This window comes from Lepidochelys olivacea, assembly GCF_965140295.1.
Source record: "Lepidochelys olivacea isolate rLepOli2 genome assembly, chromosome: 10".
NCBI lineage: Eukaryota > Metazoa > Chordata > Testudines > Cheloniidae > Lepidochelys > Lepidochelys olivacea.
Window position 1 is genome coordinate 77,898,689 of NC_140420.1, and position 16,929 is coordinate 77,915,617.

Sequence of the window (16,929 nt, forward strand, 5' to 3'; positions counted from 1 at the left end):
AAATTCTCAGAATTTGCCCTCAAAACATTTCACACCCCACAAAACTAACCATTTCATTTTCGCCATAAAATGTCAGCAGCCAATCGGAATCTGCACCGTGTCCTCGTGGAATGGCGATGAGTGAGATCACTAAAGAGAGGGGTCTGTAGTGAAAGAAGGGGAAGCAATGGAGGTGAAGCGGACTTAGCTTGAGTCAACTGATAGCAACCTGTTCCTTTTAAACCTTTCCTTCAAACTTACCCCTGGGGCAGGCATCAGTCTGTTTCAGAAGGATTTGCGGTCTCAGAAACAAAGCTTCAGAACGTCACAAGGCAGTAAAACATTTCCACTGTCAACATAACCTCAGAGAGCCCTTTTGGCTGCTGCCACAATACAACTTATAAAAACCATTAACATTTGACTGTTGGGGATCTGGGTTTACAACGGTATTTCCCAACACAGGGAGCAGGCTCTCCCGTAGGGGAATCCCAGACTACTTAGGCTTTGCTGTGGGATAGAGAATAGGAGCAAGCAGCTTTGACCCTAGGCTTGATTCACCTTCCTAGGCCAAGTGTAGCTCCTACAGCTACAGGAAGCAGTTGGTGGCCTCCTGAAAACCACTCACCATCAATCCATGTTCCAGCAGCAGCCCCTAATGCATCCAGCCACACAAGGAACTCCCACACGCTGGGCAACATGCATAGGCAGCTGCCAAGTGCCCAGGCTTCTTTTTGCTCTCGTAAAGCTCAGCAACTCAGCCTCTCAAAGCTACCAAAGGAGGCCTCAATCCATGCAGTGTGCCCTGCAGTTAGCAGTCACCACAAGACACAAACAGGGAGGGAAAACAGAGGCAGATGTTAAAAATGCACAGGAAAAGAGAGCATGGATGGAGGGGGGCATGGTAAAAGGAGTCCGAATAGGGGCTGCCTACCTGTCAATCCATCATGGCAGGTGCTTGCAGGAAGAGGCTAGGAACCAGAGGTTTAAACCCACCTGTAGGTCCCCATGGGGAGTGAATTGAGCAGGGCCTTAATCTAGACCACTGAGCCCTGATCTTCAAAGGTACTGAAATCAGTAGGAGTTAGGCACCTCCTACCCTTGGAGGATCTGGGCCTTGATCAGGTTACAAAAGCATTCTGTTCATGAGTGGGACTCTCAAGCGGTAGGTGTGGTGGGGTGGTCAAGTGTGGGACAGCTGAGTTCTCTAGTTGGAAGCTTGCACTGCACCACCCACAGAAGTGGATGTGGGTCAGGTCACACCAAGCCAGCGATAGGGTACTTTTCCATTGCATGTCACACTCCCAAATCTAAGCTTTTCTTCTAAAGAAAGTCAAGTCCCCAGCTCATCTGGTTGCAAACAGGCTATTTTTACACTTGAAAACAGCCCCATTTCCGAAAGGGCTTAACAGTGATCTGTTCACCAGTAGCGGTGCTGACTGTGGTAAGTGCAGATAAGGACAAACTGCACAGCACTGCCTCAGCTAAACCGACTGCAAAAATGGAGCTACTTCCTAACACAGACAAAGCCAACATCTTCACCATTCAATGGGATGACGACTGATGAGGGGACCGACTGGCTAAGCGGCAGTTCTGCAGAAAAGGACCCTGGGAGTTACAGTGGATGAGAAGCTGGATATGAGTCAACAGTGTGCCCTTGTTGCCAAGAAGGCATATTGGGCTGCATTAGTGGGAGCATTGCCAGCAGATTGATTCCTCTCTATTCGGCACTGGTGAGGCCACATCTGAAGTACTGCGTCCAGTTTTGGGCCCCCCACTACAGAAGGGATGGGGACAAATTGGAGAGGGTCCAGCAGAGGGCAGTGAAAATGATTAGGGGGCTGGGGCACATGACTTACGAGGAGAGGCTGAGGGAACTGGGCTTATTTAGTGTGCAAAAGAGAAGAGTGAGGGGGGATTTGATAGCAGCCTTCATCTACCTGAAGGGGGGTTCCAAAGAGGATGGAGCTGGGCTGTTTTCAGTGGTGGCAGATGACAGAGCAAGGAGCAATGGTCTCAAGTTGCAGCGGGGGAGATCAAGGTTGGATATCAGGAAACACTATTTCACTAGGAGGATGGTGAAGCACTGGAATGGGTTCCCTAGGGAGGTGGTGGAATCTCCTTCCTTAGAAGTTTTTAAGGTCAGGCTTGACAAAGCCTTGGCTGGGATGATTTAGTTGGTGTTGGTCCTGCTTCGAGCAGGGGATTGGACTAGATGGCCTCCTGAGGTCCCTTCCAACCCTGATATTCTATGATTCTATGATGCTGTCATGTGCAGCCAGCCTGAAACAACCCAGGTGGGAAATGCCTCATTGATCTCCAGGAGAAGTTGACTAAAAAGCCAAGCAATGATTTAAAAGTCAACCCTCTTAAGCATTTCATTGCTAATAAAACATGCAGGGAAGTAGAGAGACTATTGTATTCGGTGAAATCCTTCTGCATAGGACACGTCTACACCACAGCTGAGAGCGAGCTTCCCAGACTGGGTAGAAAGACTCACATTAGCAGGGCACCTGAGCTCAGATCCAGGGGTCGCGTGGGCTTGAGAGCCCGAGCTGCAGCTCAAGCCACACCGTCTGCGCTGCTGTTTTAAGTGCTTTGCTTGAGCCCAGCGAGCATGAGTCGTTCTACCCACGCTGGGAGGCTCACTCCCTGCTGCAGTGTAGACATAAACCTGGGGCTGGGCTCCTATGGGTATGTACTACTAATTAGGTCCCACTTAAACCATGCTGAGGCCTTGTGCAGATCTCCTACACAGAGGAAGATTTCGTCCATTGTAGAGCTCTGCACAATCCTCCAGGAGTAGTATTTTGAGATTGTGAGAGCATAAAGCTTAGCTTTCAGTGGAACTCAATAGAGTACTTTCCCCCTCCTTCTGACCCCTGGCTAGCCCCTTCACTATGAGCTCCAACTAGTGCTAGGAGTTCTCTTCCCAGGAAACAGAATACGTCGTATGAGTATCACAGAAAACTGGCTAAGGTTAAAATCAACTAGACCGTACACTAATTTACCAAGGGAAGCACTGAAAGCCTCAGATCACCAAGAACTTCAAAATTACACCAGACAAAACTCTAGAAAATGCAGCAGAACTTGTTTTACCGCAAGAGGTAAGCTACTTATGTGGAGGGCTGGCTGGAAAACAAGAAGTCAGGTATGCAAAATTTGTTTGAGGTTTCTGCATTTCATTCTATTATAATGTGGAATGAAACCAAGATCTTTCAAATAGTTCTGCAAAGAATCCCAAAACAAAGCAGCCCCATGTGAGAGAGCAGCCAATATCCTGGGGGTTAGGGCACTCAGATAGGAAGTGGGCAAACCAGGCTCAAGTCCGTGGCCTATCAGAGACTTGAACCTGGGTCTTCCCAACATGCCCTAATGGCTTGACCGCTCTGGAATGGGTTTCTTTGTCCTGTTTTAACCAGCAATTCCATCCTTGGCCTGAGAAACCTTCCCAATGAAAGTTTAGTTGAAACTGATATCTTTCAAGTCTAGCTGTATTTCTAAGGGCAGGTATCGGTGGGTAGTGATCAATCTATCTACCCGGATTGGCGGGTAATGATCGATCTATCGGGGAATCGATTTATCGCATCTCATCTAGACGCGATAAATCGATCCCCAAACATGCTCCCCGTTGACTCCAGAACTCCAGCTCGTGAGAGGCGGAAGTGGAGTTGACGGGGGAGCGGCAGCGGTTGACTCGCCGCTGTCCTCACGGCCAGGTAAGTCGACCTAAGATACGCCGACTTCAGCTACGCTATTCACGTAGCTGAAGTTGCGTATCTTAGGTTGACCCTTCCTCCCCCCCCCCCCCAACATGTAGATCAGGGCGAAGGCACCTAACACCTTGGAAAGAGATTTTCAAAGGCACAAACTTAACTCCTTTACGTCTTTGAAATTCTACCCCAAAGGTGTCTTATGCTTGGAGGTTTAAACAGTATTTGTGTTAACTAGAAACTCTGTATTGTTCTAGCAAAATAAGTGTCAGTCTTAATGTTTTACAGTATAATCTCTGCCAGAGAAATATCTCCAGTAAATGCACAACAGTGCAATTACAGCAGTTATTAAGCAATAAGCTTTTAAGCCAGAGAACACTGGTGTGTTTGCTGAAGGCAACGAGTGTAGGGTACAATCCTGTATCATTGCCGTTTGTTGGAATTTTGACATTGTCTTAAATAGGAGCGTGGCACTCCACAGTTCCGTTATAACCCCATTTTCACTCACTTGTAGTTCTGGATAACTCTCCCTCTGGGCTAAAACTTTCCATATTTGTTTTCAGTCCAGAACTGATCTGCTTTTTAGATGTCTGAGGGAAAAAGCTTCCAGCTGTTTGAGTAATTGCAAGCCAAAAACAAATATAAAGCCGGGGGGGGGGGCAGGGGAGAACAGGGAGTAGGATTTTTAACTCGCTCATTATTAACTCTAAAATGACTGATTCAAGAAGACTCAATTTTGGCATGTTTCACAGACCTGAGGATTAAGGTGGGTTTTTTTGGTTTTGGTTTGTTTTGAAAGTTACCAGTCACTAAATAAACTCACTCCATCCTCAGTGGGCATCTCTTAAGTTGCTAAAGAAGGAACAAAAATTGACATGACTAGTAGAACTGGGCAAAACATTTATAGTTTGTCAGAAAAGAACATCTCCGATCACCCCTGAAAACTGCTTGTGAATTTGACCCAATTAGTTTTGACTGGGCCAGCTTCAGAAAAGAGAGAGTGAGAGGGTACATTTCCCCTTCTAACCAATGATGAGGGCATTTGTTGGGATGCAGGAAAGCCAGGGTTGAATCCCCACTCTGGAGCAGGGACTTGAATTCAGCTTTCCTGTGAGCATCCTGACCACTGGGCTAAGGGTATTCTAGGGTGAGCTACTCTCAGGCATGCCTGTTGAAGCTGTTCCATTTTGTATAAATATTCACTGTGCCAGAGTGAGCTCCCCTTCAGCTTGGTGATTAAGGCACTTGGCTGGAAGGGAGGAGACATGGAAGCAAATCTTCTCTGCCCCATCCAAAAGATAATCATTTGCCCAGCTCTAATGATCAGGGAGCTCAGTGAAACACACATTCCCACTGCCTGGCCTGAACAAGGAAGTCCTGACAGAGGGAGCAGGGCGCACCTAATAAAGATCCATATAACTCAGTAAAGATCTTTTAAGGAAAAAAGCTACCTTTAAAACAAACAAACAAATTGGGAGTCTGGGAACAAGGTGAGTGCAAAGGAACTACTCCCCCACTCACCTTTGATTCTGCCTCTTTAGAATCTTTGTCATTTGGGGCATTTTGCACCTTTCATTCAAAATTAAACATCGCTTTCTATGGTGAAGATAGCATCCCAGCGTGAAGCCCATGCTGCTGCCCAGTTAACCCAGCCTTAGGGAACACTCATGCTCAACCACAGGGGCCTGAAGACAGCCCTGCCACCCCATTCACTCCCATGATAGGTGATCTTCAAAATCTACTAATGGAGCTTTTCCTGGCCTCCCGTTTTCCTTTGCTTTATTCAACAATGAAAGCCCCAAGAAGTGAAATGCCTCACACTACAGTACATAGCACACACATACTCAGGGACGTTTGAGAGTATGAATCTAAGCACACAGAGGCCAGGAAATGAAAAGATGGTTTTGATAGTATATTAACAGCCTTCTCATTGCACATTCTGAATGCATTTAGATATATCCCTTACAAGTTAAAATCAAAATGACATAAGTAACAGGAGAAGACTACATTGGGAGATTCTGACTAGGGACTTTAGAGCTCATAAGATTAAATGACACTTGGCTGAAATAGTCCATTTATGGTCAGCGGTTGAAAGTTGGGAACATAAGATGTAGGGGGTAGTCGCTATAAAGATTTGTGAACTCATAAAATGGAATATCCGTGCAGAAATAGCAGTGAAGAGTCTCCAAGTGTGTGTTTAGAAGCACAATTTTGCAAGGGGCTTTAAGCTAGTTTAGTGAAATAGGACACTGTACATACGAACTCAAAATAAAGAGACCAGAGCCGTGTGGATACTTGCCATATGCCTTTGATGGGAACTTTTCATGCTTTATCTTGCAAGATCCACAAAGAAGGACTAGCCAAAGCCACCCAGGTTTCTGATAAAAGTACTGAAGAGGGGGTGACACTTATAAATCAGCTGCCTTTAGATCAACACTGTGTCCACCCACACAGCTGAATATATGCCAAAAAAGGATGAAGAGCCTATACTCTTTATTCACTTACTGTTTAGAGCATGTAGAATTTACACAGGCTGGAGTTAAACTCATTTGCAAACTGTCGACTCTTTTCAGCACAAATGTTCCGGACCCTTCACACAGCATAGACCGACAGCAGGGTACAGGACAGGCTTCTGTATCCAGCTGAGCTATTCAGCATGAAAGACCGCCAGGCCACCAGCCCATGTTGGAAGATTTCTGCAGTGCCTCTGGTGAAGAGAAGCAAGATGGTACACAGGAAATTACTCTAGTGGCCTCCAGATGAAGGACCTGATCCTGCCTGGGGACCTACTAGACTCATGCAGGTTCCCACTGATGTCATCAGCACAGGGGTCACCATGAATGGATCACACTGTAGGATCACAGCCACAGAAGTTATAAATTATTGTTCTTCTGTTTGAAGGTCTGTTAGTTTTCAAGTTAACCAGCCCAAGATATTTCCACCACCCCAAAAAGCCAGAGATCATTGACTACAGCCTGGAAAGAGCTACTGACCGTCTCCAACCATTTGAAAGCACAAGTCCCTTGCCATATGTTTTTCAGCATAAGCTCTCCAATTGTAAAGGCTGGACAAGATTCAATTGCTGAGGATCTGTTTTACCCCATTTTCCAACATTTGTAACTGTCCAAAGCTTTTAGTTTCTAGCCTGATATTTTCCGCATTTTGGTCTCAGCCTGAAGGAGATTTATTTATTTATTAGAAAACGGACATTCGGCATTGAAATAGCCACCAATGAAAATTAGAAGGGTTAAAAAAAAATCACTGAGGGACGCCATCAAAATGTCAGGCCAAGCATTAATGCTGAATTAGTAGTCAAAAAACGTAACCACACAATCCAGGAAGTATCTTGCTTTAGTCACATTTATTGAACTAGAACAGGTACCTCCTATGTAAAAAGATGCTGTAAAAACCACAGTATTGCAAATACTAAGTTTACAATTTATTTCCAATGGTATTCAATATTTACAGTGTTTTGTTTTACAAAACTGTTGAAATAAAAAAAAAAAGATAGCAAGAAACCCGCATCTACTGTCTAGTATCCGTGATCCTCACTGGTTTGTTTACCATTTATAAGGACAACATCATTCAATGCAGCTTGTCACAGAGACTCATCTATAATAATTGGCCTTTTGTACTAAACCCATGACATCTGAGCCCTTGGAGCCATGCTCTAAATCACCCAGTGAAAGATTTAGCACTTAGTAACCAGCAGAAATATTAAGTCAGACTTGTTGAAGTGCCCCCAAGAATGGAAATATCATACAGGCAAGCCCTATTCTCACAGGTCTTTGTCACCCATATGCCTTTGTGCACCACCCCCGCCCCATGAGGAAGGTAACATCCCCATTTTACAGATGGGTAAACTGAGGCACAGATCATTAAGGAACTTGCCTCAGGTCACACAGGCAGTCTCCTGACCAGCCAGGCATAGAAGCCAGACTTCGTGACTAAGTCACATGCTTTAGCCATAGACCATGCTTCTTCTTTAGATAACCAAAAGACAACTGTTGATTGACATTCTGTTCCCTGTATAGTCTTCAGTCTGTTAAAAAAGGATAAACCATTTTCCTGTGTGAGATAATGTGTCAGGGCTTTTAGCTGTCACATTAAAATCTGTGTGTCATGTACATTTGTTTCTAAGTCTACACCTGTACTAAACCAAGCCCCAAAAGAGTCACTGTGACATGCAAGCTACAGGCAGTTGACTAGTGGGTCAGATTAGGCCTGCTAGTGTCATTAGACACCAGTAAGGTTAGCCTCATCCACTTGAAGATGGACCTCCTCTGCGACCTGGTCTCCAAGCACAGGTTCCACCGCCTTCTCCAGACAAAGGATTATAACCTGCAACGACAGAGGAAGGATAGTAAAAACATGGACAATTGAGAGTTAGAGGTAAACCCCAGTCAGGAGGGGATTTATTTCGTAACACAATCCAACAGTCCATGTCATCAATAACTGAAGTCTGGCAATTTTAAGAGGTTACATATCACAGTACAGCACTCATATTTCACAAGTTTGGCCCACTCCAACAGAGAAATTAAGTGGCAGAAGACCCACAGGACTTCCAAAATGCACAAGGGAGATGTGCAGTTTGCAGTGATAACACTGTACATAACAAAGTCTGCATCACAGACATAGCACTGCTCATTCATTATTGCAGATCATTAAGCTCCATTTTTTTGCCATGAGGTTAAACTCTGTAACCTCATTGAAGTAAACTTCTGACATGCTACTGGTGTTAGAGAAGTGCAGGCCTCTCATCCCCATGGCTTTGGCAATTTTACCTTTCTCGTTTCATAAGATAAACCAGACAGACACTGATTTTTAGTTGGATTTCCCAATGTGATAAACACCAGATTCAGTCACCTTTTACAAGGGTACACTTGGGAAAGATATAAACTTGCAAATGTCTCTTGTCTAATTATTTTGTCCATACACGATCAGCAGACAGATTACTACTCTCTGCTATACTGACTGAGCAGTTTTCAATATTAACCTATTCCATTCAAACCTCGACGACTTTCCCCATCATTACAGAAGTTATCTTGTTCACTGAACAACTAAAAGTTCTGTTTTCAGAATTTTATTCAGCCTGCAGGATTCTTCAACTGACCCTTGTTTACCTCATGAGCAGAATACAGCCATCTAATTCCATAATCTGTCATTTAAACATGGATTCTGCCTGGGATGAAGCTAGGATAGGTGGCAGGAGAGGGAAATGACTGAAGGAACCAACTGATGTTATGACATTTCTTAGCTTAGCTGCAGCCCATTCTTTGTTATTCTCTCATTTCCTGTTCATAACAGTTTTAATGCTCGGCATTCCGTGGTAACAGACTACTAGAGTATGCTGATGATAAACAACATACAACGGTCCAGAGTAGCAGCCGTGTTAGTCTGTATCTGCAAAAAGAACAGGAGTACTTGTGGCACCTTAGAGACTAACCAATTTATTTGAGCATAAGCTTTCGTGAGCTACAGCTCACTTCATCGGATGCATGCAGTGGAAAACACAGTAGAACGATTTTTTATACACAGAGAACATGAAACAATGGGTGTTACCATACACACTATAACAAGAGTGATCAGTTAAGGTGATACATACAACGTGTTTGGCATTGATGGCAGTCAATCTCACATTCAAGTAGGATTTTCAACTCAATAGTAAAATGAACTATTGACTAAACATATTAAAGATGCGACAAGGTTCTTTGTGCAGCTATTGTAACCTATTCACTGCTGTACCCTCAAGGTGTATTCCTTCTACTTTGGTACATTCATTGGTAGGATCATCTGGACAATCACTAATGGCAATACCAATTAGAATATTGGTCCCAAATTGGGCTTTATTATTAGGGAAAGTAGGTGCATTGTACATGGGGCGGGGGGGGGGAGACTGGCTGTGTGGCTTTTATCTATAGTACTGATATCATGGTTCAATCACTGTGGCATCTGAGCAGTCAGGCAAATGAAATGCTGCATGAAACTAAAATTACACTTACATTTGTGTAAAATAAAACAAAATGCAGAAAAGACGTATCTAAAAAAACAGGGCTCGGAGATACACACAGAGACCAGACAGCATGCTGTGGGGCTCCTTTTATTTACCCAGACCAAAAGAAGTTACCAAAAAAAAAAAAGTTAATCAAAATCTACATTTTCTAAGATCAGGAGACAGTACAGTAACTCCTCACTTAACGCTGTAGTTATGTTCCTGAAAAATGCGACTTTATGTGAAATGATGTTAAGCAAATCCAATTTCCCCATAAGAATTAATGTGGTGGTGTTAGGTTCCAGGGAAATTTTTTTCACCAGACAGAAGACATTATGTACACATACAGTAGAAGTTTTAAACAATTTTAAACAAACAGTTTAATATTGTACGCAGCAATGAATGATTGTAAAGCTTGGTTGAGGTGGTGAAGTCAGATAGTGGGATATTTCCCAGGGAATGCCTTGCTGCTAAATGATGAACTAGCACTCAGCTGAGCCCTCAAGGGTTAATACGCTGTTGTTAATGTAGCCTCACACTCTACAAGGCAGCATGGACTGAGGCAGGAGGGAGGAAACACAACAGATGCAGTCAGGGCAATAGCTGCGAACACTTCCCTGCAAAAACTGAACATGCTGATAAGCCCACGCTATCCAGCTGGAGGGCACCACTTCACTCCCTCCTCCTGAAGGCACAGGCATGGCTGCACAAGTGCTGACTTTCCAAAGTGCGGAGGGGTGCATGAAAGAGAGAGAGAGAGAGAGACGTGCACTGCCCCTTTAAGTACGCTGACCCCACTTCAAGTACGTTGCCCTTTTAAGCAGATCAGCCAGGTCAGACAGGAAGCAACAGCTTCCAGCAAGCCTCCCCTGGCCAAGCTCTGTCTCCTCCTCCGCTTTGTGGAGAGGGGGTACGGAGCAGGGGGAAGGAGCAGCGGGACATCCTGATATCAGTCTCTCCTCCCACCACAAGCAGGAAGCTCCCGGGAGCAGCTCCAAGGCAGAGGGCAGGTCAGGAGCAGCTGGGGGAGGGCGGCACCTGAACTGCTGCTGGGCAGCTGCCAAGCCACATACCTTACAGGGAATTTAGGGAAGCTGCAGCTGGGGGAGGGCGGCACCTGAACTGCTGCTGGGCAGCTGCCAAGCCACATACCTTACAGGGAATTTAGGGAAGCTGATGGGGGGCGGGGGGCGGAGGGGAAGCTGTTGGTCCCCTCAGGTTCTAATCCCCACAAGGAGGGGCTGTTCGTCCAGAGAATCCTGCAAGCAATGGACAAAGCAAGCAGCTGCCAAACAAACAATGTTATTAGGGAGCATTGCACAATTTTAAACAAGCTTGTTCCCTAATAGATCAGCAACAGCGGAACAATGTTAACTGGGACAAGGTTAAGTGAGGAGTTACTGGATCTCTGAGTCATGCTAAAACGTTTTCTCAAGGGGCTGTAATACTGTCAGGTTTCCCCACAGCAGAAACAAACAGGCCCAGAGATTTTTCTCTGTAACATTTAGCAGAACGTGGCTACAAAAGTTGAACTGACTTTGTACTGACTACAGTGCTCAAATATAAGACTCCTCCAACAAGACATGAGCTGTTCCGAGAATCAAGGGTACCCTCTGTCTCAACAAAGAGACACAAAATCACCCACATATAAAATAACCATCTAGCTAGCCGAATAAGTATTTCATTTTCCATAACTGACAGACACCCAGGTTTCATACTTACTACCTCCTCGCAAAGGCTTTTTGTTAGGTTTAGGCTTCGGGACTGTTGATGACGCAGAAGCAGTGGATTCTATTTCTTGCTGTTCAGACAAATGAAAATTATTTAGAGCTTGTCAACTTGTAGTTTTCAGCTAGTTATCTAACTAAAGATATTTGCTGCAACATGTGAAGTTTAAGAAGAGTAAAGTTACCTGGTTCAGTTTCAGATTTCCTTTATAGCTTTTTCCTTCTTGCATGCTTTCCCATATTGCTATCTTTTGCCTTCTCTTCTCTTCTTCAAGCTGGGCAGGGGTGGGGGCGGAAATAGAAGAATTTGTAACACTGTTTGACGGTATAATTAATTGTAACAACTCCCAAAAAGCCAACAGCTAAAGTGCTGCCATTTTAGCATAGAAAAAAAATCATAAACCAAACACACAAACAAAACTGATACAATTCCTACTTTTCCTTGCCTTAGCTAAAGAAGTAATATCTAAGTCTTTCCAACCACACTGCACAGGGATGGGAAAGAATATGACTTTAAATCATAGCTGCACCTCTTTTCCATGTGCTGAGACAAATTGAAATAATAAAATTAAATGTTAAGTAAAGAGCTAACTAGATTTTAGTATATATATAAAAAAAAGTCTTCTTGAAAGCAAATCTTTACAAATCATGGATATGAAGGCATTTAAAATATCAGAGGCTTTTGGTGGAAGAAAACATTGTTCAAATGGAACGCTGAAAAGCAGAATAAAGCATATTTTCACATGGAATAAACATAATTATCAGCATATGAAAATGCTACCAGAATCTTTCTTAAAGTAATTTATCGAATAGGCAGTACAGGCTAATGGTTAACACATCAGACTCCTTTATTCTTAAGGATGGGAAAGAAAAAGAGGTATATTAGTTTGCTCAGAGTCAAAGAAAGCAAGGCTCTCTCAGTCTAAATGCACTGGGTTAGATTTCCTCAAAGATGGCTATCCTCCTCCTGAACACAGTTTTCCATTTGATATTTGAAGAAATCCTGGTAGCTAAAGTCTAACTACACTGATAGGGACTCCGACACTTGAAGATTACTTATGAAGAGATATTACCATCTCTATTGACTGCGGGGAGAAAATAAAGTGAACTAGGATTAGTGAGGTTCATTACTGCTATTCTGATTATTAGCTTTCCCATGCTGTTACCTAGAGGAGACAGTATCACTGAATTATGTGGTATTCCTCATCAGTGCAAGTTGCACTCTACAGCTTTTTAAGGCCTCGTGGAGTTGTACTGGCACTCAATTTCCTGAAAAATTAAGTCTGCTATTGAGCATACAAATTCCATGTGTAATTGTGTGGTTAACTGGCATGCTAATATAGCCAGTGAAGAATCCTTTTGCATACACATAACCCAGGTTTGCATGCACAATCACAGTCCAAGTCTGACTTTTTCAAGAATCAGGCCTATAGAGTTTTCTCTTATTGTATGTTTTAGGAGAAAAAAGTATTAACTAGGTCAGTTACTTCAGGAAGGAGTAGAACAAATAGTGGAAACAGTCCAGCATGAATGAATTTCCTGCATGTTAGCAGGATCTAATGATTTTGACTGATCATCAAAGCTTCAACTCAAGCAAGCACTTCGGCATTTGGGCTTAAGACAATTATTCTCCTTATGCCAAAAGTCTTTGAAGTAATAGAAATGGAATACATCAGTCTTCATCATTTGACCCTTAAGCCTTGGGTAATCTTCCAAGCCTTCTGTTCCAAACAGAATATGGAAGAAATCCAGGAGTTCACAGATCTTCTACAATTTGGTCAGGTATAAACCTATTCTGTACCAAAAAAAAAAAAAAAAAAAAAAAAACACACAACCCAAAAACCACCCACCACACACACAAAAACTGGACTGCGAATTAAGAAGTTAAATAAATGTCCTCCTGGCCCTCACATTACCTGTCTTTGCTTTTCTTTGTATTTTTCAGCTTGTTCATTCAACTCCTCTTGCATCCTGAAGCGAGCTGCTGCCAGAGCTTCCTGCTGTCTCACCACCACATCAGGTTCTATGAGATCATGAAAAAAAGTTGGCAAAACGATCATCTTCAAAGAATCTTGATACAGAAGTGTAACCATACAGCTCTATAGTTGCTCTGGAAGAAACTGTAGCTGAAGCTTACTTTCTAACTAATCTTTTCCAATAACTTATATACTGATCCAACTGCTGATCACATTTAGAATTTTTGGAATTATCATTAACCCATTACAGTTAACCCACCCATCAACAATTTAAAGTTGCCATTCTAGTGTTTGAAACTGGTTGGTAAGAATTATTTCAGAACTACCTACCCATACTCCTGCAGGGAATCCACTTTCATCTACCTACAGAACTTTTTCTATTAGGAATCATTAACAAACCAGCCCAGACTCCCTCCCATTCCTTCTCCAATTGCTCCTACTTGTCTCATCATAACAATAAAGTGGAAGATCCAACATGCTCTATCAGAGACATGATTTATGAAGATATTATACACCTTCCTCTCCAAGGAGAAAGCAGACAGCCTGATACAGGCCACCTATTGTATCCACCTCTCTCCCTGCTGCCTTTTGTAAGTGTCACAGGGGAAAAGGTTGACTTCCCCCCAGAAAACCCCAAAAAACCTCAGATATTTTACTCAGCGTTTTCTACTTATTAATACAAGGAAGTTTCATATTTTCTATGCATGAGTTGTATGTTGATATGTATTAATTCATGAATAAATAATTGTTTGGATAGAGAAGTTTCAGCAGTAGTTGTGTAAAATACTGGGCTTTTGGCATGTCATTTTTTCCCGTGACTTAGTATTTCCATTGCAGCCTGCAACAATGGAACACGATTTTTAGAAAAAAAGATTCCTGTGGAGTTTCATTGCACAGTGACATCCAGTTATCCCGATGAAAGAAAGCCAGCATGTAAAGGGAAGGCAATAGGTGGTTTCAAACTGAAACAAAGCCTGGACTGCGTACAATTTACAACCTAGTGGCACAGTTCAAGAGATAAGATACCATACACCGTAGGCAGCTTGCACAAACATGACCTATGAAGTGGGTGGCGCTAAGGGATAATAAGAAGGAGGAAGTGACAGGCAAATACTAATCAGGAGGGTTTGCAAAGCATAACAAAAACATCTTGCAGTTTCTCTGGCAATTCTATAGGGTGCTCAACTTCCGTGGTGATGAACCCTGAAGTATTTTGGCACCACGGTATCATATAAGTCACTATACAGAACGCGTTGCTTTCAATATCATAGTCAAGACGCATTATCCCCAAACCCTATGCTATCCTGCAGCACCTCTTTTCACTGCTTCCTTTATTTCTCTCTTCTCCTTTCAGGCCACCCTCCATCTTTGGTAAAGCCTTCCCAGTCTTCAACGCCACATCTTTCACTAAGCCTTCCCCCACTGACCTCCTCGCCAGTGAGGGCTCTGCACCTTTGCTGCCTGAAAAGTTGCCCTGGGTATCACGTCTGTGTTAGTTCATAAGATCCTTACAGCAGGAACGTTGTCACATACTGGCGTTTAACAAAGCTCTCCACATCTGACCTTCTACCAATAACTGTGACTTTGGGAAGCCTTCCAAGGTATTACGCCCAAGGACCCACCGTAAAGGATCTAAACCACGGATCTAAACCAGGGCAAGCGAACGTGCCACCCCAGAGCCAACGGAGATTTACAAACCAAGTGGTGCCCCGGCTGCATTGGGTCGGTTCCTCCTCTGGGCTCTCATCTTTTCAGCCAACTTCTGGACAACGAGGTAGACAGCGACGCAGCCGAAGAGGATGCACCAGCCGTAGCTGGCCAGCAGCCAGCCCACTGGGGAAAGAGGAGAGGGACGCGTCAAGCCAGAGGTGTCAAGGCTGGGCCTGGATTCCCACTTGCTGCCGGGGAAGAGGATCCGCGGGGGCTCATCCCCCCGCACTCCTGTGGGGCCTGTCACCCCCTCCCCCCCCCCCCCACGGGCCATGGCAGGCTACACGCTGGGGGGGGGGGCAGCCCCCAGGTCGGCGCTTAGCCCCAGAGCCCAGGCCCCCTCACGAGCGACCCTGCCCCCCCAGACCCCCCCCCAACCGCCTCGGGGCGGGCGTTACCCCCCGAGCCCGCCCCCGGCCCAGCCCAGGGCCCCGGCCGCTCACCCGACTGCTGCAGGACCTGGATCCCCTCCTGCTCCAGCACGGGCCTGCCGGGACCCGGCGCCCCCCCGCCCAGCTCCATCCCGCCGGCCGCGGCCTCCCCTCACAGCGAGCCGGATTCACGGGGCCAGCCCGCCTGACCGCCACGTCCGGGAGCAGGTACCGCCCCCGGCGCTCTTCCCCGGGCCAGGCGACACGTAGGCAGGGCCTGGGGAGGCTCCGCCAATCAGAAAGCAGCGCGGCTGCTGACGGCCAATCGCGATATAGGAAAGATCAGGGGACGGTGGTTAGTATTAAAAAAAAAAAAAAAAAGGAGGCGGAGACCAATCAAAAGAAGAGGTATCGAAGCTGCGGCCAATCAAACGATAGAGGAAGAGGCCAAAACTTAAACCAATCAGAAGGGGGGTGTTAGATGTTCAGACCAATGATGAGAAATCAGGAAGCGCAGCGAGGGTAGCCCTAGACCAATCAAAGGTTAGAGGTGCTCTGAGTCTGAGAAGCCCAGATCTACCAATCCTGAGGTTCCCTGGACTGCCCTAGGATCCTCCCCTGGATTCCAGCTGCCCCTGCCCCTGCCCGGAGTGATGGGTGTAGCTGCCACAGGGGTTGCAGGGGGTGGAGGCCCCCACGGGTCCCAAGACCCCGTCTCTAAGGCATGCCCAAGTCCTGGACTTCGGAAGATCCTGCCTCCCTGTGTCTAATGGCTGTGAATAGCTCCCTGCCTACAGCCTGTGACTTGCAGGAACAGGGCCTGCCCAGAGCTGTTACTGGCCTGGAAGAACTGAGCATTTATTCCTCTCTCCAACTCCCTCTGCATTTGCCAGTGCCTCCCTCGCTGTATGAGCTGCCAGCCCTTGTTACCTACGCTTTTACACCCCTTCTACCGCCATGACTTGGCACTGGTTACACCTAGCCCTCACATCAAGCCTCCTTCACACTAGCATCAGCTTTTAAGAACAAGTCTCCCTACTCTTCATCTCTTACCTCCTTTGCTGGCTGCAGATCTTCTCAGACAGCTGACTGCTGTTCATTTCCTGGATAGGGTCCCCAGCTGACTGCTGTTCATTTCCTGGATAGGGTCCCCAGTTGCAGCGGCTTCTAGATTCTCTGCTTACATTTATCCTAGCTTCCTGCTTCCGCTCCCCAGATGCTCTTTGTACGGCTGCATGTCATTTTAGGACTCACTACTGCTTGTCCTTCAACAGAGCTCCAAATAGCAGATCAGTGTTTTTAAAAACTTTATGCATCACTGGAACATGCTCACTCATACCTAGGCCCCCACCCCCCTGCCCTGAATCAGGCTGCTCCAAGGCACATCTGTCATTTTTCTTTTTCATTAGTTCATTACACCCAGGGAGACAGACAGTGTACTGCTTCATTGGTTTGGCTTGCAAT

At 45.2% G+C, this 16,929-nt stretch overlaps 1 protein-coding gene across 2 annotated transcripts; it reads right to left on the reverse strand.

Annotated features, from left to right (window-relative positions):
* Positions 1-7,115: 7,115 nt before the first annotated feature.
* On the reverse strand, positions 7,116-15,730 carry SELENOS (selenoprotein S). 2 transcript variants are annotated; one of them, XM_084642517.1, is made up of 6 exons: positions 15,538-15,730; positions 15,083-15,217; positions 13,325-13,431; positions 11,594-11,683; positions 11,407-11,482; positions 7,116-8,030 (listed from the first exon to the last, which is right to left on the reverse strand). In XM_084642517.1, the coding sequence occupies exons 1-6, from the start codon at positions 15,614-15,616 to the stop codon at positions 7,948-7,950; spliced, it is 570 nt and encodes a 189-aa protein (XP_084498643.1). In that variant the 5' UTR covers positions 15,617-15,730; the 3' UTR covers positions 7,116-7,947. The 2 variants fall into 2 exon arrangements, with proteins under 2 accessions (XP_084498643.1, XP_084498642.1); XM_084642516.1 differs by having other exon boundaries at positions 11,404-11,482; positions 15,538-15,729.
* Positions 15,731-16,929: the final 1,199 nt, after the last annotated feature.